Below are 24,046 nucleotides of genomic sequence, written 5' to 3'. Positions count from 1 at the left end.
CCAACCACGAATCTCGTGGAGGCCTTTTTGCACGATATTAAAGCCACATCATTATTTTAATTATGTCCTAATTTTCATGGTTACTACAATATTAGATGGTGAAAGACTTCAACCTAAGCAAAGTATATCCATGCCGAAAGACCAATGATAATTATCATGCAAGAACTTCTCAGCCCAGTTCAAACCAACAGCATGCATTGTCCTTAACAACTGAATGTGTTCTTTATGTACATCTGCCAGACAATCAAGACCTTCATATCGTGCCACCACCAGGACATGCCTTTGTGCCTGCAAAATTCCAAAGTTCTTTTAATCAGCTAAGAAGTAGAAGAGGTTGGTGAAGGATATATTAAGGGAGATTCACAATTATACTCAATATAAGAGCCCAAATTATTAAAAAAAACCCTATATGAAATGGACTTTAGAAACATACCCAAAGCCCAATTACAATATAACAAAAAAGCTTTTAACTTCTTTTAAATTACAAAATTGTCATTGATTTCTTAAAACAAACTCAACCCCAAATCCTCATAAAAAAAACACAAAACACTCAATGGGGCATCAAAGTAATTTAATAATCAAAATTAAATTCAATAGGGCCAGCTGCCATTTTTTGGGGTTTGTTTAGAGAAATTAAATGGTGTAGGGTTTATCTATAATATTAGTGCTAAGAATTGGTATATGACTAAATATTTCATATATTAATAGGTGACATTACGCTACGACATATTAATTTAAACATATGCCATTACGCATCATTCGTGCTTCATTCGTAAAAGAAGAAAGAAAAAAAACTTCAATAGATGATACCCAAATACACCCTTTATACACCCCTTCTCAAATGCATGAAGATTACTCTACCCAAACCAGTAATCATCGCGCTCTACTACCCAAATAAATCACATCCCTTTGATGCCTCACTTGTTACCCAACACTTACCCAAGACAGATACTCTTGAAAGTTGGAAAACTCATCACCTAACATATATACGTCCCTCTCTTGGATCATACTCTTGCACCCAATTTAATTCCCAACCGAGCAATATATACCCAAATGACCAAGGCCTTCACCTTCAATTTTTGGGAAATAAACTCTGTATGAAACCGAAATAATAGAGCAAAAGCCCAAAACTACCCAAAAATAAAAATAAAAACCAAGCGAAAGAAATATAAGAATTACAAGGGCCTATCTCTTAAGAGAGTCCACAAATAAAGTAAAAAGGCCCTAAAAACTGATTTTGATTAGAGCAAATGGGATATCCATGGTATTATGGGAGGAGATCATTAAAAACACTCCGGGTAGAACATACTGAGATGGATCATGGATATATAGCAAAGGATTAAAATCAATGCTTTAATCTTTTGAAATGTATTAATCAAAATTGAAACTTATATAAGAATTAGGAGCGACTATATTTTTACACTAACACCAAAATCCTCTCATGTCTCAAAAATTACACGAACACCCACCGAAGATTTCAGTTTGTTTTCACAAAACTTCTTTTGATTTAACAAACTAAAGCTGACGTGTACAGTCTTCAAAGTGGGGCTAGAATTTTAAACCCCTTTTGCTTTGGCTGATGGTATGGAATGATTGAAGAAGTGCAAAGGTACCCTATGATATGCTACTCTTGATTTTAACGTAATCGGTACGTTTAGACTAGCGCTTGTGTAATTAGTCGAAAGTGGGAAGGAAAGTTAGATGGTGATGTGGATCTCAATTTTATGTTCTATAGTCTTCCCCCATATAACAGATATTTATTACAACTTTATTTCTGCAGCTAGAAGGTGGGAAAAGTATTTTCCTATATCTTTTTTCTTATTATTAATTTTTCTTCGGGAAGTATGTTCCTTAATCTCTATATATAAAGTCATATAAAAAATAGGCAACAGGGTTAGTTTAGTGGAAAAGAGCATTGACTTGCAGTCAGAGACGGACCTAGGATTTCAAAATGACGTGGGCTAAATTTACCTTACATATAAACCTATTGAAAACTCAACGGTAAAAGTAAATTTCTTTGATAACAACAAAAAAATACACGAGAGACAATGAGTCTTACCCCTCAAATAACACTTATATAAGTTGCGTCATTCAAGTCTTCACAGAATTAAAATCACTAATTATTGATTCATTATCTATATTATCAGCAAATTCTCTTTCAATATGAAGTAGCATACAATTAGCAAGAAACTCATCACCTATCTTATTCCAAAGTCGATTTTTAATAAGTCTCATACATGAAAATGCTCATTTTGCTGTTGTTGTAGACACAGGAAGAGTTAGCATCAAACGAATCAATCTATCAATCAAGTAATATGTTTCTACTAATTTTGTTCTTTTTATTTATTTGTTGGTCAGCCTAGTCCTAATAGGATTAGTTAATAATATTTTATTTAGCCTAGTCCTAATGGGATTAATTAATAATATTTTATTTAGGTGACCTAGGCTAGAATATTAATTTAGTCTATAAAAAAACAAGTTGCCTGGGCTTTAGCCCAGGTTAGCATGTTAGTAGGTACGTGCCTGCTTGTAGTTGCAGACTAGAGGTCTCACCAATGACATCTGTTTGGGTCAAAACTCTGCACGCCAGCTCATTTTTGTCAAGAGGCCCATGAACAAAACATTTGGGCTTTTATATACAGGAATTAGAAGTACAAAACCAAGATACTGAAAAGCCCAAACCCTTTTTGAGCAGATTACAAATACAACCATGATCTGAACAGAAAAATACCATTATTGGCAGTTAAAAAAACTGACACACACAACTTTGGATAAAAGCCCAGCTTCTGAAAAATTCACACCACTTGGTCTCTACCCCAAAAAAGGCAAGTCAGTAGATCTTTTTCTCAAGAGAACCCCCACGCGACTTTCTAATTTTAGAAAAGTTAAAATTTTCAACTATCACAGAGGAGTTGATAAGGAGTTAATGAAGGCAGGTCTTACAGGAGGACTTCTCCATTTTTGCAGCCAAAGAAAGAAGATCAAATCCCCCTTTTATATACATAGAAACTTTGCACCAAAGCAGGTAGCCTTTCCAAGAGATAAGCAGACTACATTTTCAAGAGATAAGTAGGGAGCAAGGAGGTTGTTAATCAGGAAAAGCAAACTGACCATCATGACAAATTGTGTTTTTTTTCTCTTTACAAAGAACAAATGAAGAACAAAGAGAGTTGGTTTTCTTTCAGAAAAAAGTAAGGAAAAGACCTCCATGAAAGCTAATTGTTGATGGTTCTTCTCTGCCAAAATAAAAACTTCCTTTTTGTGGCATTTAAAAAGAAAGATCTTTTGAAGGATTTGCCACCCATTATTAAAAGATTAAAAACCCCACTCCAGCATTTCCTATAAATATGAGATGAGGTGAACATATCAAAAGACAACCAAAAAATCAATCAAGACAAATAAGGGGATGAGGAAGATACCTGCAACTGAGTAAAAGGAACACAATCTTCATTAAAAATAACAAGCCTAGATGTGTAGACACGGCCTATGGATGGGTCAAGGCAATGATAACCCTTGTGATGGAGGCTATAGTCAATGAAAACACATTCCAAGGAACGACTCAATAACTTGTGATTAACATAAGGACCAAGAAAAGGAAAACAAGAACACCTAAAGACACGGAGATTTTTGTCAAGAGCAGGAACAAGGAAGACATCACTAAGGTTGAGTTTAGAAGTCCCCAAAGAGAGGGGTATGTTACTAGTATGAGAGATGGGAAAGGAGTCTCCATTACCCAAAAGTACATAATTATTACCATTGTAGGGTTGGGGATTAGAGAGAGAATTGCCATTACCAGTCATATGGCGGGTTGCTCTTGTATCGGGGTACCACTTGTTGTTAGGCAGATGGAGGGTGTGGGAGCCAGCAAAGGTTGGAAATGAATATAGCGATGGGGGCAAGCAGAAACAGTGCGTTGAGTAGTAGAGCAAGTGGGACACCAATTGGAAGGAGGAGGGCCCAACACACCTTGGCCAGCCCAAGGGGGCAGTGAGCTAAAGCCACGACCAGCCGAGGGTTGTGAAGGCTTATTCTAGGGAGCCCAACTAGGTGTCTGCCACGAAGAGGATTGAAGGGAGAATGCATTCCAACGATCACCACGACGGGAGCCATTGTGACTCCAGCCTCCATTGCGACTATTGCGACTGTTACCACCATTGCCATGGGAGAAATGAGAGGTCTAGAAAAGACCAGCTCCTCCACGAGATGGTCCGTATGACTGGGCTGCAATTAGGGCAGTGCTCTAGGCAGCAGGGTCAGAGGAAGGGCACGGGGCATGGGTCTCAAATGAGAAAATGCAAGAGCATAACTCGGTGAAATTTGGCAGCGGAGGGAAATTAAGGTTGGTAGTAATGAGCATGGCATAGTTGGGACCCAAGCCACGTGGAATGGCAGTGACCAAATCATCATTGGAGACAGGTTAGTTGATGGAGGCATGTGAGTCAGCAAGAGATTTGGCCTAGTTGAGGTATTGGTCAACGGATTTGGTGCCTTTTGTCATATCAAAAAGTTGGAAGCGGGGATTGGCAGCATTAACAATGGACTTGTAGGCAAAGTGAGTTTGCAAACAATCCTAGATTTCTTTAGAAGTTTCGTAACCAATAGTGAGGGCGAGAACTGGCTCGGAAAGTGTAGAGCTGAGGTAACTAAAGATAAGCTGGTCTTGTTCGTAAAAGACACGAAAATCAGGATTGGGTTGAGTGCAAGTGGTGGTTGTAACAGAAGAGGAATTAGGAGGGTCAGAGGAGTTGTTGGTTGTGGTGGCAGTAAGGGGTGAGGTTGGAGGAGGTGGTGGTAGTGGTAGCAGCAGGGGCAAGATTAAACCCACAAATATATTGTCACAGGTCATGGCAAACAAGGAAAGGCTTGATTTGGCGAAACCAGAGCAAGTACTTGGATCTAGAGAGTTTGATGAAATGGGTAGTGTTTGGGCTGGAAGGGGAGGGAGAGGATGAGGAGTTGTTGGTGGCGGCCATGTTGGATCAAAGAAGAAAAGTGACTTCGTTTGAAGGAGAGAAGGGTTGATACCATGTAAAGAATGTAATTTCTTGATATTATATTTGGATACAATTGTACAATATATATATATATATAATACAGTTGTCTTTTAATGGAACAATTTTGGTAAATACAAAGGGCTATTAACCGTAGCAAATCATTTGGAGATCATGATATCAATCAGCATCATTTAGGGATTTATCAGTGGAGGAAATAGCGGCTATGATCGCTGGATTGACAGCATATATAGGTAAAGGAACTTCAAATTATGGGAAAGAAAGAGTTGGAAACGATCTCCGAGGATCTGCAACCAAAGATCTTCCAGGAGAATGACACGGTGGTTGAAGCGGGACAGCCTCTTCACTCGATGCTCTTTATTATATCAGGCACTATGCAAGCGTACGTACCAATTAGGGATGCTCCAAGAGAGGCGGCAAGAACCTAAAATTTTGAGAAAGGTATGTTTTTTGGAGAACAACTTCTAGATTGGGCAGTGAAAACCAAATTTTTTGATGAGCAACCTCATTCGGACAAAACTGTCCAATGGTCCACGAAAGTAAAAGCCTTTGCTCTCACAATTGATGACTTGAAAACATTGGTGAAGACTGGCAAAGTAAAGATGAGTGGTGAAGTTTAGGCAACATTTCCAACAGTTCTGAAAGGTGGAAATAGGCCCGAGGTTAAATAAGTGATTAAATTTCCATATTGGTCAACCCGGTACTCTGTGGGGTCCACGACATCCGATTAACAATTCGAGAGTTCTCATAGGTTCAACACAATTTACTAAACATGCCCTGCAAGTTTGGTTCAAATTGAACGGTCGGATTGCTCGCGATCGCACGATCGGATGGTTACCGTTTACCTAAACTTTGAATTATTGAATTGGAGTATCCGAGACTCCAATTCTTGATCCGCGAAATCTTACACGATCCTAAAGGTGCCTAGAACAACATATTTGAAAATGAAGTCGATCCAACGGACCGAACATATCAAACCTGAATAACGCCGAATATGAGATATCTGATCGACAGTCAAACGTGAAATTCGAGCATACTGTCGTGCTTGGGACTACGTGGGAATCATTTTAGAACCAAAACTCAACTTTGACACCCTGCCGACGTGCCGCCATCATCGGCGGGTGTGTAGAGAAATTTTTCGGCGATCCAAAAACTCCAAACTGCCGGCCAATATTCATACCTACAGATCAAGCACATCAAGGGGAGTAACCTTATACCCTTGCTCGAAGATCAATTCCACCATTATGCCCTCAAACGAACGATTTTGTCTTTGAGAAACCTAGAAAGTTTTGGGTCTGGATTTGACAATTTCTACTTGAAATTGGGTCGGGTCTTTGTGGGAAATCGCATAGGGAAGATAGGGGAGTGTTTTAGGAGTAATTTGTGGCCGGTGGTAGCTGGAGCTAGCCGGAAAAGCCATCGGTGGCCATTGTTTTGAAACAGTTAAAATGGACTCTGGCTGCAGACGGCCGGACGGGACTGAAACACACGGAGGTCGTTGCGGCACTGAACCAAGGGGGGAGAGAGAGAGAGTTCAGATTTTTTTTAACCCCTCTTTTGAAATATTTATGGTTTTGCCGCTGGGCTTCTTTAGATCACAACTTCTTTGTTATAACTTCGATTTTAGCCCACTACGTGTCTGCGAACTCATCTCGACGTGCTCTATTAAAATATTCCTAAGGTAAAATTGTCTTTTGCTTGAATATTTTAATAATTAAATATTAAATTAGGAACGAATTATTACAAAAGTACTAAAACGGAAAAGGAAACTGAATGCATTGCAGTTTGTGTTTTTTGCATTGCAATTTCTGATCAAGTTGCAACCAAACTAACAACAAAAACAAAACCAAAAACCAAAACCAAAAAAAGCGAAGAAAAGACATATCCATTGATGACACAATTATATAATTTCCATTAACTTCAAAAATCATACTAATATCCAATGATAAAACAATTTAGCCAATTGTAATTAAATGGAAACCGCAATGCAATGTGTAAAACTATAATCCTGTGTGTACAAAACTGCAATGCAACACATGTCTAGAAAGTCACTAAACTATCTCTAACATAAGCAACCACAAACTGAAAAGGAAAAAATACTTTTAAAAAAAAATTATTTAACTTTTTGGGTATGAGGAGACCAAAAGTCACTAAGCCAAAAACACCAACTAAAACATAACACAGACTGAATTTATTGCAAAGACCTTCACTGCACTGAAACAAGAAGACTAATATATCGACAAAATTCTTTTCCTTCAAGCATTCTAAAACCAAGACCAGCATTGATGATAAACATGCTAATCAAGGTCTGACTTGTTAACAACATGTTTTCATGGCGTCACAATTCTACCATGACAATAAAATTTCTAAAAATCCAGACATTTTTAGACCAAAGATAAGTTAACTTTTAAGACTTACCTTAGGATAATTGCACCAAAAAGTCAAAAAAACAATCCACAATAAAAGGCAAAAAAACTACAATGTAGTTATTATTTTATAACAAAACTTATTACAAGGAATATTAAGACATTACCATAACCACTGCAACATAAAATTTAACAAATTCGTAGAAATAACACAAAAATTTGGTGGTGCCAATACCATTCATTCATCCATATCCTCTTTCAATCCACGTTCTTGTTTGTTTGGTTTCTTCCATGGTGAAATTGACTGGGTGCCGACAGGGGCGGAGCTAGAATTATAAAGTTGGGGGGGCCGAAATAGAAAATATAAGTATATAAAATACTTAAATATTCAATATTTACATGTTCAGAGCTAAATATTTATAATTAAGTCATATCTAATTTGTTTTAGAGGACATTTTAACTTAAATTCTAAGTTGTTTATTACAAATTCTATATATTATATATATAATATAATAGAAGAGTGGTAAAATATGGGGGGGCCAGGGCCACTCCAGTCTAGGAGTGGCTCCGCCACTGGGTGCCGAACTAAGCAAAATTTATCCAAGTAAAAGAAAATAAAACAAAATATATAGAACATACGACATAGTGTTACTTCATTGACACTCCACCAAACCCAAATTAGTTTTTGTTTCCTTCTTATTATCAAGCTCTTTCACAAAACCTCCATGTCGAGCTAATAACAAATTTGCAGACTACAAAATTATAAGTATAGCTGATCATCTAAATAAAATGAAACCATAGTTAGCCCAGATACCAAAACTATTGTTAATCACTAAGAAAAAAGCACCTCCAAACTCAAATCTTATCACAAAAAGCAAAATGAGAACAAAATCTACATCAAATACTTCAAAATCAACTTCTCAAACCAAAAAACAACTACAAAATTGAAATAAGATTCTAATCTAGAAAACACCTACCTCACCATATGAGAAATAGAGCTTCGTGCGAGAAGAAGGAAGATGAGAGAGAGGGTGTCGTCGTCAATGGAGCAAATAAGGAAGAGGAGAGAGAGTGGGCATCGTCATCGTTGATTGAGTGAAGAAGGAAGAGGAGAGAGAAAGGGCGTCATCGCGTCGTCAATGGAGCGAAGAAGGAAGATGAGAGAGAGGGCGTCGTCGTCGATGGAGTGCATAAGGAAGAGGAGAGAGAAAGGGGTTAAGATTTGGTTTTAAACAAAAGGGTAAAATTGTATTTTACCTTTATATTGTAGACAAGCCCAAATTCGTTGGGCCTCCTCTTTGGCCAAATTCAAAACAAAATTCAATTCCTAGGTATTAAAACCAAAACAGAAATAGTGTTTGTCTCAAATACTAATTAGTAAGGATAATTATGTCTAATACCTAATTTTTTTAATAAAACATTGGAGACAAGTCTTCCCCTTAGCGTGGGACACCATATCTAAGGCCAATAAAGAGAAAACTGGAAGGATGTCGAAATTTCAAGAGCTGCTTAATTGTATTCATATTGGAAAATATATATTTTCCTAGCAGCTTCTCTTTATATTTCAAATTATCCAAGCCCTTAATCATGTGTAGCACCAAATACATCATCAGGTTTTCCTAACACACACAACCCCAGGCCCCCCCTCCTCCTTTTTATTTATTTATTTATTCATAACTTATCTCGAAACAAGTAAAGGATCAAATAAAAATGCAAGCACTTGTTCGGATTCCCGAATTAATAAAATGGAAAGTAAAAGATCATTCCATTCCAAAATAGAAGGAATATAATTCATGTTCCTCTTTAAACATTCCTATCAAACAAACGTCGCCTAAAACTTTGGTAATGAAATTCTTTCACTATTAGACTTTGGTAATGAAATTCTTTCACTATTAGACGCTTAGTTCAGTCATAATTTACCAGCGATTATCAAAGCATGGTGCTAGCTGCCTCCAGTTGATCCTGCTTAATTCCATACACTAGTTTGAGTTTGTATAAATCTTTAGTTGTCATATATAGCTGTTTAATTATGAGTGCTGCCAAATGAACCCTAAAATTAACTGAGTACACCTTACTGCCAAACTAATTATTGAATTACTAATTTACCCAAATATAAAATGACCAAAAAGGATATATTGAATTGTGAAATAAATGTAATTTTAATAAGTACACCCTACACACCATATTCAACTATAATCAAATACAAGCGAAAAACCCTACTTCCAAAAACCTTAGTATTAACTCCACCAATTTGTTTCATCATTATTTAGTAATTCATGGATGCAAGCAAGTTTCATGTATGCTTTAGACATGTTAAGGGAGTCATCAAAAGATGTATTAACTTCGATTTTTTTGGTTTAGGTTGAAAAAAACTCAGATAACATATTTTCTCTCTTCCCCTCTTCGTCCTCCCCCACCTTCTTTTCCACAGAAAGTTTCTCACGACGCCACCTATATAGATCACATCATTACATTCATTCTCCACATCAATTCTAGCATCGCTGGACAATGGAAAAAAATTAATCCTATAGAAACCTTATACTCTCTTGACCATCTAAAAAATTCAACTAAATTATTATTGCTGTGAATCTTGACAGATGTTATCTTGCTCATCAAAATAATATCCCCAAAGGCTTCCTAGCTGGAGTCTAAAAATTTGTGTGCCAAACTTCACGAACAATGAAAATGAAATTATCTCAACCTACTCTTCAAATATGGATCTCTAACGTGCGAAGAGGAGGGATGTGTGAATCAACAATGCATTGTTAGGGTGTACCAGAGATATTTTTGGTATTTAAATAGGGTGTACTTTTTTAATTTTACATTTTGGTTTAAATATTATGGTATACTTAGATCGTAGGGTGTACTCTGTTAATTTTAGGGTTCGTTTAACAACACTCTTAATTATTGTATTTGTAGGAGCTCATGCTGCCTAGCTATTTATGTTACGCCAGACCTGGAGTTAAGAATTTCAAACAATGGGTTAATCGTTTTATTAGTCCATAAATTTTGATCCGATTTGCATTTGAGTACGTCAATTTCCAAAATGGTTCCCGTGGTCCTTTAACTTTAGTTTCGTTCGGACATATGATCTTGCCGTCAATTTTGTTAACTTTTTCTGTTAAATGCAGGGGCAAATGGTATTTTTATATTAAAACCAAAAAATGAATAAAACATCATATCTTGAAAATAACAATAAAAGAAAATGGAATAAAAAACCAACCCAAAAAAAAAATTCAAATTTGGGGGAGTAGAAATTAGGATAGAGGGGGAGAGATAGAGTTTAATTTTAGTTTTCTAGTTTTTTAAATTTTTTATTCATATTTTAATCAATTTTGATACAAAAATACCATTTTGCCCTTGCATTTAATAGAAAAGTTAACAAAATTGACGGCAAGACCATTTATCGTAACGAAACTTAAGTTAAAGGACCACGAGAACCATTTTGGAAATTGAGGGACTCAAATGCAAATCGGGTCTAAATTTAGGGACAAATAAAATCATCAAAAGGTACCCTATGATATGCTACTTTCGTGTAACATGTTTCCTACCCCTTGTATTCTATCTCTCATCACAACAAGGCTTATCGGGTAAGAAAGATTAATTTCTCCACACCTTGAGGATTCACTTGCACTCTTTCTCCGAAGTTCACGTAAGTTTAAAGTAAAGGCCTTGTGCTTGTACGGGCAACTCTTGCAACCTCTTGCAATCTTCTCTTTCTCTCGCCCGGTTTGTTTTCCTCTTTCGGAAACAAAAATTTATTCTTTTCTTTTGGTTGGGGATTGTTAATTTGATTTTTGGGGTACATACACGAATTTCTCGTACATACACAATGATTTTTGGGATTGTTAATTAACTATTAATCAGGGCGCTAGCTCTTATCCAAAACCAACCTCCATGATAATAAATACCTACTTGGTCTCTGCAAATAGCTTCAAGGCAAGTAGGGAAGCCAAAATGCCACGGAACTTGATGATCAGTTGCATCCCTCCGACTCCGAGAAGGTAAGTAATCATTTTTTTATTCAAGATCTAAGGTTGTAGCATTATGCGCATTTGATTCCCGGAATGGGTTCTTTGAAAATGAAATCCCCACTAGTTAACTCTAAAGAGAAGCCATGTCTGAAGAAATGGGGTGTGGAAGCTGGACTGTCGTGAAGAGAAGCCATGTCTGAATTAACTCTAAAGATTGGTTGAGTTTTATGGAAAAGCTTGCACATAGTTACATTATGGTCACTATAATGAGTCCTTCAGTGTGTGTGTGTGTATATGATAATATGATATATACGATTATATGATAATCAATCAAGGTTTACATTATGGTCAATGTTGTCTTATATATGCACATAGTTACATTTGCTCAGTGAGTCGAGTCCCTAACCTGCTGTTTTTGGTCCAGTTGGCAATATCAGTTTTCTATTTCAAGCCAGGACTAGGCTCTAGAAATTTCGGCCAAAGAGTGACAGTGAGCTTCTTCCTTATTATCTATTATTTGGTTAAGTGTTTTTCTAATCTGCATATCCAGTATGGATAACATGTACCATGCTGGAAAATGGGTTCGAGCTACACTCAATTTATTTTTCTACATCCTTACTAGTCATGTAAGTTCTTAACTCGTACATATTCCTTTTTATGTCTTATCCCTATTTTTTTAAGTACTTCTTGACTAAGTTCTCTTAAGTTTGACATAAATAAGTTTTTCTTTAAAACTCAATTTTATCCAAGTTAATAATGCTAGAGATTACATCTATAAATACATAGTTTATACACATTAGATTGATGGCTTCCACCCCTACTAGAGAAGTACCGCTCTTTAAACACATTGTAAATTTATCACATTATGTGGCAACCGATGTATGCATGCCCCGTCATTTAAAATAGCCACCTATTAATACTTGTTTTACTTACATTTTATGAGTTTTAGGGTTAATCAATATTCTTTTTTCAACTTTTCACCCTTCTCTCTTGGCATTTTTGCCTCCTTTTCCTCCCTTATCTGCAACTTATCTATGGTTGTTGGGTGGTACTTGAAACAAGATCATTGGGTGGTACTTGAAACGACGGAATTCAATGAGAAAATCTATATAGATCATTGGGTGGTACTTGAAACAAGATCCTTGTACTAAAACACAAATCCTTTACTGGAACCAAGCAATACAAAAACTTCTTTAAGTTTGATTAGGGCTGAATATGGTGAGTATGGTGTACTTATTAAACTTGTATTTATTTCACAATTTAATATATTCTTTTTGGTCATTTTATATTAGGGTAAATTGGTGATTGAATAAATAGTTTGGTAGTATGGTGTACTCAATTAATTTTAGGGTTCGTTTAGCATCACTTTTATGAAAATCAAGTGTTCTAAGAGTTTTTTTTGCCATTAAGAAGAATGGTGTGGTGGAAGGGGTGGGACATTGGAGCAATGGAATGGGGAGGGGGAAGGTGGTCGCTGGGACTGGGAGTTGGGAGGGGCTGTTTGGGTTTTTAAGTTTTGAAAAAAGTTCATTTATTTTTAAACATTTAAAATAATTTCTCCAAGAAAAAATATATTTATTTTTAAAACTACCCATGCCACATCAATGGAATTAATGATTTTCATCTAAAAACTAACGGAATGGGGCAACTTTGGTGATATAATGAAAGTTCATGGGAGAAATTAAGTCATTTAAAACGTCCCACATAGGGTATTTCAACAAATAAGTCTAATATAATAGAAGATACTTTTTTATTTCTTAGGACAATATAAAATTAGTTAGGGTGAGATCATAGAGACGTGAAGTCGAGCAACGTCTTGATAGATGCGGACATGAAACCCCGGCTAAGCGACTTTGGCCTTGCCAGGCTCTACGATCATGGAGAAATATCACACCCCACAGGTGTGGTTGGTACAATTGGGTACATTGGCCCTGAATTGGCTGGCACCGGGAAGGCCTCCACATGCTCTCATATGTTTGCATATGGGGTTTTGCTCCTTGAAGTGTTGGCTTGCAGGCAAAGACCTATCGGCTCGGGCGAATTCAATCTGGCGGATTGGGTGATGGAGAATCGTCTAAATGATCGCATACTCGAAACTGTTGATCCAAACTTGGATTCGAATTATGTTGTTAAGGAGATGAGGTTGGTGCTGGAGCTGGGTTTGATTTGCTCTCACTTCAAACCAGAGGCTAGGCCTACCATAAGACAAGTGGTACGATATCTCCATGAGGATGAGCAGCTCCCAGAAGTCGACAACTGGAGCATTGTTGATTCTGGACGGATCAGTGAAATGAACGCAAGATTTCTGCAGGTCCTTTTGACCGATACCATCACATCGTATCAGTCATCATCCTTAGGTGGGATCCCTTGCAGTTCAAATCAAACATTGTAACATTTGTCTAAAATTCATTGTCCAATCAATTATATATACAAGTTTTTTTCTTCTTAAGCTATAACAAAAATTATCAGAGCTCTATTCTAAAGTTTATTAAGCATTTGATTTGATGCAAACTAGGTAGTCAAATGTCGTCTCGAATGGCTTCTAAGCATTGTCACTGAATATGAAGTTGTACAGCAGTACGAGGAAAGCACGAAAAAAACTGGACGGCATAAAAGTTGACCCATCAAACCACTGATCAGTGGATGTATTACAATTAACAGAGTTCCAAAACATAAGAAAGGCCACCTTCATACTGGCTTCAATGATGGATTCTGCCAAATACTAATACTATACAGAAAATATCATTTGCTCACAAAAGAACCAGCACTTCTCATGACTCCATGATGCGCCTAATCCTCTCCAGAATCCAAGCTGCCGTTGTCCTGAGTTGTACTTACACTATACAGGAAATATCATTTACTAACAAAAGAACCAGCCACTTCTCGTGACTCCATGATGCGCCTAATCCTCTCCAGAGTACAAGCTGCCGTTGTCCTGAGTTGTACTTACACTATACAGAAAATATCATTTACTCACAAAAAAACCAGCCACTTCTCATGACTCCAAGATGCGCCTAATCCTCCCCAGAGTCCAATCTGCCATTGTCCTGAGTTGTTCATCATCAGATTGAAGACACTCTTGCAAAAAGTCAACAATGAATGCACCGTCCACAGACAGCAGCTTAAAGTTTGGGCCAAGTACATCTGCAACGTCACCCAACGCAGCAACTGCAGCATTTGTCACACTGTCATCCCTGTAAAACAAGGACAATCAGATGGGAAGAAAACAGATTCCAAACCGGCAAAGCCAGAAATTTAGGGGCAATTTATTTGATACATCAAGAAAAAAAATTTATATATATATATATATATATAGAGAGAGAGAGAGAGAGAGAGAGAGAGAGAGAGAGTGATACCTGTGTGTCTCCCTTAAGACAGATTCAATAAATTGCACAATATATTGGGCATATGGCATCATGACCTGAGGCTTTGAATTTTTACAGCCCTGAAATATACCAGAATAACCTTCAAAGATGCTACACTTTAGCTGGTTTCCATACAACTCATCATCATTAGCACTGGAGTCCATCCGAGAACAGAGATTCGCAGCTTCCTGCATCCTGTACAGTACATAAGGTGCATACTTCTCAAAATGCTCTCCCATTGTGAGAGCTATGTTGCCAAAGGCAGAGAATAGGGGAGGCTTGACAGACCGGTGGAGCGCTTCACGAGACCAGACGGTAATCAGGTGAAACATAATCGCTTCACAGTACTGTGATGCCTTGTCATCCAAGGCACGGCAAATGTCACCAACCAGCCCAACTGTGATAGCACAGACTTGATACTCCTCAAAATTCTGCAACCCCATCTCCAAATACTTGGACAGTTCAGACAGGTACTTCTCAAAAAGAGACCCAGTTGCATAAGCCAGTGTACCTATAGCAAGCATTGCTTCCTCATGCACTGTAGAACTACGGCAAGCAAACACTCTAAGAAACAAAAGCATTATCTGATCTGCTGCCTCCAATATAAAGCGCTTAGTTTCCTCAACACTGCTCAGTTTCTGAATGATAACCTGGAGGACACCACAAAAAGAAGCTTGCAGGTCTCCTTGCTTTTCCTTGTCATATGACGATACAATCTGAAGCTCCAAAGTCTGACTCAACTTATTCATGATCACAGGGAGTAGCTGAACTATAATTTGTGATGTTTCTACAATATTGGAACACCTTATGACCGCATTCACTGATTCATATGCAGTAGACCTCAATCTAGAATCATTCCCATCTGGATGACTAGCAGTGGAAAGAAGACATTCAATGATGGCTGGGACATATGGAGTAAGGAGAGAGGAAGAGGTTCCTGCTTCCTCATACCCTTGGCAAAGGTGATAAATGGCGCAACAGACCTTCTCTGCAAGATTTGGCGCATCCTTCGTGCCTTCCAACAATACTTCCACCACCCTTGGAAGGTTATCAGCAGAAATCACAGAAAATCCCCGAGCAGGATGGTGCAAAAACTCAAATATACGATTGAGAGTCCAAGCAGTAGTGTCTTTGACATGGTTGTTTTCATCCTTCATTAATCTTAGCAGGAAATCTAAACCTGCATTGACCAGACCAGATAGCTGCTCAATGGTTGGGCCTTCAATGATTGAGCCAAATGCGAATGTGGCTGCCTCGCGACAGTGCCAATCTGGCTTCACTATGTTAGCCTCCACAAATGGCATCACAAGGGGTAGAATGGCATCCCCAACAGTCCTGGCAACAAGTTTTAGGCATGTCCCGCCAGCCATCGCAATATTCCAAATGTTGTGATCTTGGTCTAGATTCTCTTCCTGTTTCAGCAATGTTTCCAGCACCATTGGAACTAGAGACGTCAGAGCTTTTTCTATAAAACGCGAATGAGGCACAGAGTCCCCACTCTCAAATTTTTGAAGCTTTATTTCTTCATCACAAATGGAGCTCCAAAACTCAATTGCTTGGAGGGCAACGGCCTCTTCATCCCCCTTTACAGCATTTGACGTAAGCTCAAAGAGAGCCTGCATATAAGGCTCAAGCACCTCATAGTACCTTGAAGCAATTGAAGCAAGACACTCAAAAGCAGCCTGCCTAATATCTACCTCCTTAGACAAGGCCGTCTCACAGACCATCTTCATGATGTAATTCCGTTCCATCTCATTTTTAAAGTTGGTCTGTGCAAACTCCAGGGCATTATATAGAGCCCTTGTTGCAGCAAGACGGACTTCAGGGCTTTCAGCAAGGCTCATTCCTTGGACTACAGCAGCAAGAACATTGTTCACCTCACCTTGCCAAAGATCTTGATAGGATATCTCCTCACATATATAACCAAGTGTTTCCAAGGTTGACTGTTTCAAACCAGCCGGGCTATCTCGATGAATCATATTGTTAAGCAAAGATCCAATCAGGTCAGTCCACTGTTTCCTGGGAATATCAATAGAAGCAATTTTTGCAATAACTTGGGCAGAGGTGTGTCTTGCCTCTGACACAGGTGACCCAAGTGTCCTTAAGAGCAAGTCCTTGATTTGGGATTTAATAGAAATGTCAATAGCCATCCATTGTTCAGCAATAAGTTTTTTTTTGGTACCTGGTGAGTTCTTAAGCATTATACCAGCCAACGTACGCGATTCAGTGGGTTTCTCATGGTTTGCAAGCTCAACCGACAAAGCCAGTAAAAACGAAGAAACATTTTGGTCTTGGAATTGCCTAAGATTAGCCTCTGCTTCAGTACGAATTCTTGCATCAGCTGATTGAGCGGCCAATAGAATCTGAGTAATGTCCATAACCATTTCTTTCCTACCACAAAAGAAACCACAAAAAAAAGATACATAAGAATATATAAACAGATAATAATGATTGAGTTGACACCAATGATTTCTTGAGGCTATACAGTATGTCATTGACTTATGATTACCAAGAAAACTAAATAAATTAATAAATCTACTTAAAAATTTGTTAAATCAAGAGAGGACATAGGAACAGTGAAAAGAATGATCAAGCATGAAAGCAGCAACTGTAGAGAGAAACAGAAACCTCCAAATACAACTAACATGACAACCAAAACCATAACTTGTACTAAAATTATACAAAATTGCAGCTCATGTCTTTTTCTCTTCCATACCAAAGGCAATTCAAGCGTCACCCGATTGATCCAAATTCCTAACTAACTGGCCAAATTCAGTTTCTGAGGTGCCAGAACCATAACATCAGTAACTTCTGAGCCAGAAGCTTAATTCCTTAAAACTCAGATACAAAGCATCATGTGAGAAACATAGAAAAATCTCCTCCTCTTCCCTCTTCTTTTCGTTCAGATTTCCAGAGAAACAAAAAATGATTTAAACTAACTTGTAATATAAAATAACAACACATAGCTTAAATCCTCAAAACCCCAAACATAACACAATCCATGACATGCACTATTCGATTGAAAACAACATGTAAGATCCTGAATACTGAAACCCTAAGGAACCGCATTAGACTAAATAAAACCCAAATCGCATTTCACATAGCAAATACTAGAGCGGAGCACAAAACCTAGGGGACCAAAAACAAGTAGAAACATACGAAAGCAGCAGATATATTACCAGAAATGTAAACCGATGAAGCAGAGCGCGCGACTAAGGCTCTAAAACCTTACTCGAAGAACAATTAGAGGGCAAGCGAGCACTTCAACTCACCTCTGTACCGTCGCGTATAGAAGAGAGAGCCTCTGTACCGTCACCTCACCTCTGTACCGTCACCTCACCTCTGTACCGTCGCGTAGAGACAAAGCAGAACAAGAGCGAGAGAGAAGAGAGAGAGATTGAGGAAGAGAGCGTATGAATGAAAATGAATTTATCGGCGATTTATATAATGGTTTATATTTCGAATGCTTGGAAGAAGCGGGAGGGGAGTAGTCCCGATCTGGACTCGCGGGAGGGAGACGAGAGGAATTCAGATATCCTGCAACTAATTTGTTGACACGTGTCACTTACTGAACATACCAAACGTTGTTAACTCTTATTAGGACTCGTCCAAGTGGCTAAACCCAAATTTTTTCCCTTAAAAAAATAACTATTTGGGTTTTAAGAATAGTTTAAGTCTAATTTTTTCTAAATGAATAACTTTTCTTCATTTAATCTTTTTAAATAACTTTATAATTTTATTTTTTTGACCAATTTAACCTTAAAAAATTGAAATTCCACAAGTATTATTTTTTATGGATTATTTGAAAAATTGGTGGATATTTACAGTGTTTTGAGTAAGTTTTGAGATTGGATCTAATTTATATTAATTAAAAATATTATTTTGACCGGTGGATTTAAATTTCTGTCATTGGAATATTTAATCAAGATCATTTATTTGGGTTACTATTGAAATATTTAAAATTTAAAACGCTCTCAGACTTTCAAGTTAAGGTCTCTCTCTCAATCTCACTCGATTCAAGGCCAAATCCTTCCCATCTCATCTCGATCTCTCACTCGATTCAAGTCTCTCACTCTCTCGAACTCGATCTGTCACAATGTCAGTCTTTGGATTTCTTGATCTATCTCTGTCTCACTCTCTTAATCTATCGATTTCTCTATCTTTGATCTCTCTCAAGCTCTCACCCTCTCTCAACTCTCTGGAATAAGAAGCATCCCCAAATCGACGAAGGGACAAATGGTAAGTTTGTTGTGATTTTTGTTAATTTATTTAGGGTTAATTAAATACGAATGAAGTTGAGGGATCTGTGTTGTTGTGATTTTTGTTAATTTTTTGTTAATTTATTTAGGGTTTACGTTAATCTTTAGGGTTTATGCGTTAATCTTTAGGGTTTATGCTGTGTTGTTAATCCAAGTATAAAATAAAATGCCTATGTGATGACAAAGTATGGTATGGAATGCAAGACTAACCTGTAAAACTTTTGTTGTTGTTTTTTGGGCTGATGAGGATATTGCGGGCCCCTTTCACAAGCCAATGCAAGCCCTTGAGAGTGAAGATACAGAAATGGTTAGTGAGCCAATGCAAGCCCTTGTAAGCCATAATGCATAATTTTAACTATTTTGGTTTGTAAGCCATAAGGCATGAGTTTTAACCATTTGAATTTGATGAATCTCTTCATGGATAAATATTGATTTGGTTGATTTGGATATTGAATATGTTGATGGATATTTAATATGTTGATTGAGATTTGGATATTGAATATGTTGATTAGGATTTGGATATTGAAATTGAATATGTTGAATCTTTGAATTTGTAACTTAGGCATCATTTATTTTGTGTTGAATATTACAGAGTATAGCTGGGCAGCTGTACCTTTAAAATATTCTGTTTGTAGGGTATAACCGCACGGCTATTCTCTTTAAATATCTAATGAGTGCCTTATTGTTTCTTAAATTTTTTTCTCCATGATTTTCCTTTGTCGATAAGACGAGTTTGGAGCAGTATCCATTACGTTTAGGCCATTACCATGGTATAGCTATTGTCCCCTTTCGATTTTTTACTTTCCCAGAGTTATTACGCGTATAAAGAATTTAGCATTTCCCCATTTAATACTTGTATTATACACATACGTACGTATTTTTCAATAATACTTCCATTTTTTGTATACGTCTTAAAGACTCGTTATAATGAAAGCAAACGTATAATACACGTATTGTACACACCTATTTTAATGATTATTCAATATCAAAGAACGAAAAACAAAGTCCACAAAATAATTCAAAACAATTAATTACTATTTACCAAGTAATTTACAAAATCATTAAAATATTTAAATATTCATTAAATAAATAATAAGTAAAACATAATTACTAATTAAAGTAATTTAAAAAAAGGCTAAAGTATTACCTAATTACGTGTATTAAATTAAAGAAGTTGGCCAAAAAACAAAAGTAAAGAAACAAATTTTATATTTTAAAATTTTAAAAATAAAAGGCAAAACAACCTTTCCCGACGAAATTTTTGTAGAAATTTCATAAGAGACCTCTCACGAAAATATCTCTGCCAACGAAATTTCATCGGGAAAACCTAATCCTGCAAATTTTGTCAGCATAGACCTCTGCCGACAAAATTTCGTCTGGAGAGGTTTTCTTAAAAAAATAAATATAAACTTAGTATCCTTAGGTCAATAATTTTTTTTGAAAAAAAATATTTTCAGTAATTGAATAATATCCTATAGCCTGATTTAATTACTTTCATTAGTATGTATGTTCTAACTATTATTTCTCTAGTGAATAATTTGTATTAAATACTAATTATTCACTAAGTAAACAATAATTATAAAATAAGTAATTAAAAAAGAGAAATTCAGATTATGGTATTTATAGAGTATAGCCGGGCGGCTGTACCTTTAAAATATACCCTTTAAATATCTAATGGGTGCTTTTTTGTTTTTAAAATTTTTTCTCCATGATTTTCCTTTGTCGATAAGACTAGTCTCTGTATGAGCAAATCTCGGAGCAATTTGAAAAGCAAGGGTAATGAAAGCGTAATATCATATTGAATTAACTATGGCCATATCCATGTATGCTGGCTCTCTGTAATACTGTTTTTAATCATTACTATTCCAGCGGAGCAGGTGCTTACTCATAGATGCGAAAGGAAGCATACTGGAGGAGAAGAAAGGGATTGTCATATCTAACTGCATTGATTGCCTTGACAGGACGAATGTTACTCAGGTTTAGAAGAGAATTATCTAGTGTAATTGCTTTTCATGATTTGTGCTGGCCATGATTAAAATGAGCTTTAATATATTTTACTGCTTCCTCCAAATCTTATTATGCAGAGTTACTTGGCTCAGAAGTCTCTAGATATGAGCGGCCTTGAGGGTGTGCAAGTGATGCCACTGCACAGGGCCCCCAATTTTTTAAGGCCCCCAAATTTTTTAATGTATATTATATATATATTGATATGTTATATATTAGATATATAAAACCCGAGTAGGGCATTTACACAACGACGGGTTTGGCAGCCTTGTGTTTGGTGCACCATAACTTCTACTTATGGCACGGGGTCGAGGCCCACTTATGTACATCAATGATTGCAGTTTTACTTTGGTTTTGTTTTTTTTTTTTTTCTATTGTAACCGCAACAATAAAAGAAATAAAAATTCATGTCTCCTCCTTTTTAAACTCATATTTTCTAAGTAATAATAATCATCACCAATCTATCACTTTGACTCTTATTTTCAATCCTTTAATTTATTTTTTTCCAATATCAAGGATTTCAATATCAAAAATCCAAAACACTAATTCCTAAATTCATAAAGGGCTAAGGGAAAAAAAAAATCATAAAGGGCACTCAAAATCAAATAGTCAAATTGAAATCTCAATTTAAATTCAGGTATATATCTAAATTTCAATCTACATGACTTGTTTCATTATGTTGATTGTTTACAAGTATTTACATATCTAACTTATAATATATACAAGTCTTTATATAGTTAAGGAGCACTGAAAGGAAAACTTAGTCTTTATACTAAACATACTGGTATTTAAGTTTCTCAAATTGAAATGTCAAAAATTTTATATAGTTAACGAGCAAGTGTATAATACACTTATTGTACAAGTACACACCTATTTTAATGATTATTCAATATCAAAGAACGAAAAACAAAGTCCACAAAATAATTCAAACAATTAATTACTATTTACCAAGTAATTTACAAAATCATTACAATATCTAAATATTCACTAAATAAATAATAAGTAAAACATAATTACTAATTAAAGTAATTAAAAAAAAAGGCTAAAGTATTACCTAATTACATGTATTAAATTAAAGAAGTTGGCCAAAAAACAAAAGTAAAGAAACAAATTTTATATTTTAAAATTTTAAAAATTTAAAAATAAAAAGCAAAACAACCTCTCCCCGAAATTTCATGAAATTTAAAAAATGAGACCTCTCCGACGAAAATACCTCTGATTTAATTTCGTGGAAAACCTAATCCAGCAACTTTTGTCGGCATAGACCTCTGCCGACAAAATTTCGTAGGGAGAGGTTTTCTTAAAAAAATAAATATAAACGTAGTATCTTTAGGTCAATAATTTTTAAAAAAATTATTTTCAGTAATTGAATAATATCCTAGCCTGATTTAATTACTTTCTTTAGTAATTATGTTCTAACTATTATTTCTCTAGTGAATAATTTGTATTAAATACTAATTATTCACTATGTAAACAATAATTAAAACATAAGTAATTAAAAAAGAGAAATTCAAATTATGGTATTTATAGAGTATAGCCGGGCGGCTGTACCTTTAAAATATTCTATTTGTAGAGTGGCTGTACTCTTTAAATATCTAATGGGTGCCTTTTTGTTTTTTAATTTTTTTCTCCCCGATTTTCCTTTGTCGATAATACTAGTCTGGAGCAGTATCCATTACGTTTAGGCCATTACCATGGTATAGCTATTGTCCCCTTTTGATTTTTTACTTTCCCAGAGTTATTACCCGTATAAAGAATTTAGCATTTCCCCATTTAATACTTGTATTATACACATACGTACGCTAGGACTTATGCCCAGTGTACTGAACTCTGTTGCTTTAGTGTGGGCTGAGCAAGGTGACGAGATAAGCCTCGAATATGCTGGGACTTATGCCCTGAAAGGGGACCTGGTTAGGTGCGTTCAACTTATACTATAATTTTCAAGAATTATGGTAACTATGTATATCCTTTTTGTATCATACACTGAGTCCACATTACCGCAGATATGGAAAACAAACATTTGGAGAATACTGAAGGATGGGATGAGTGCTGTTTCAAGATATTATTTGAATAATTTTCATGATGGCATTTGTCGGGTAATCTGCCTGCCTCTTATCTTTCTCAAATATGGAATATCGCATCTGCATAGAAGAGAGTAACTGCTAGTTAATCGTAGTTGCTTAAATAGTTTTAAATGTGTTCAGGATGCTACGGATCGTAGTTGCTTAATTTAATTTTTAGTCCGGATAGGACTAGGATTTCTAACTAGTAGTCTTAGTAGGAATCCTACTCCTAGTAGGATTAGGTTTTCTTAATTATAAATAATCTTAGTAGGAATCCTACTCCTAGTAGGATTAGGTTCTCTTAATTATAAATACTCTTAGTAGAAATCCTACTCCTAGTAGGATTAGGTTTTCTTCATTATAAATACTCTTGTATTTCAATTTGTATGAACATCATCCATCATTCGAGAATTCAATTTATAGATTTTGCATCCCTTCCAGTTCCAACTTGTTGTCATAGGTGCACATACCTATCTTCATAATTCAATTTATAATGGACGGAAGAGCTGATGCTATGGCTAAGACTACTCATGAGAAGTTAATGGACGAAGCTAAATTCTTTGAGGAGTTCCAACAAAAAATGATAGATTATATTAAGGAAGTGGAGTCAGAGGTGGAGAGGGTGGGCAAGAAGGTGGAGAGGCTGGGCGTAGGCAACACTGGTTGTAATTTTTCAAAGCAATACCTTGAATTCAGGGTACACGAATTGAGTTCGACAAAGCATCACCTTGATATCATCACAAACTGTTTGAATCGGACGAGGGAACAAATTGCCACTCATCATGACTACTACGTGCTGCCGCCGCCGCCGCCGACCGAGGAGGAGGAGGAGGACTCTTCTTCTACTTGTAGCAAGCAGCACTAGTATTGTTGATAATACTCTCATCGCTACCAGTCTTGCATTATTCTGGCGATGTTCAATATACAGCATGCTCGTAGTAACAATGTATTTTGACTTTAATGATAACAATTTTAGTTTTTACCCTTTCAATTTCAAATGTTT

The 24,046-nt window shown here is 36.4% G+C and overlaps 1 protein-coding gene and 1 long non-coding RNA gene across 4 annotated transcripts; one reads left to right on the top strand and one right to left on the bottom strand.

Moving 5' to 3' along the window:
- Window positions 1–11,188: 11,188 nt before the first annotated feature.
- LOC148921112 (uncharacterized) lies at window positions 11,189–12,566 on the top strand. The gene is made up of 2 exons (XR_016127947.1): window positions 11,189–11,382; window positions 11,777–12,566. It is a non-coding gene; the product is annotated as an uncharacterized LOC148921112 (long non-coding RNA).
- Window positions 12,567–13,868: 1,302 nt separating this feature from the next.
- Window positions 13,869–18,221, bottom strand: LOC148921111 (importin subunit beta-1-like). 3 transcript variants are annotated; one of them, XM_089054630.1, is made up of 3 exons: window positions 17,897–18,221; window positions 14,709–17,108; window positions 13,869–14,546 (listed from the first exon to the last, which is right to left on the bottom strand). In XM_089054630.1, the coding sequence occupies exons 2-3, from the start codon at window positions 17,099–17,101 to the stop codon at window positions 14,348–14,350; spliced, it is 2,592 nt and encodes an 863-aa protein (XP_088910756.1). In that variant the 5' UTR covers window positions 17,102–17,108; window positions 17,897–18,221; the 3' UTR covers window positions 13,869–14,347. The 3 variants fall into 3 exon arrangements, with proteins under 3 accessions (XP_088910756.1, XP_088910757.1, XP_088910754.1); XM_089054631.1 differs by having other exon boundaries at window positions 14,709–17,103; XM_089054628.1 differs by lacking the exon at window positions 17,897–18,221 and having other exon boundaries at window positions 14,709–17,846.
- Window positions 18,222–24,046: the final 5,825 nt, after the last annotated feature.

The sequence above is a fragment of the Prunus mume genome, linkage group LG1, assembly GCF_029339155.1.
Source record: "Prunus mume cultivar Tortuosa linkage group LG1, ASM2933915v1, whole genome shotgun sequence".
In the NCBI taxonomy this organism is placed as follows: domain Eukaryota; kingdom Viridiplantae; phylum Streptophyta; class Magnoliopsida; order Rosales; family Rosaceae; genus Prunus; species Prunus mume.
This window is presented reverse-complemented; position numbering and strand designations above follow the sequence as displayed.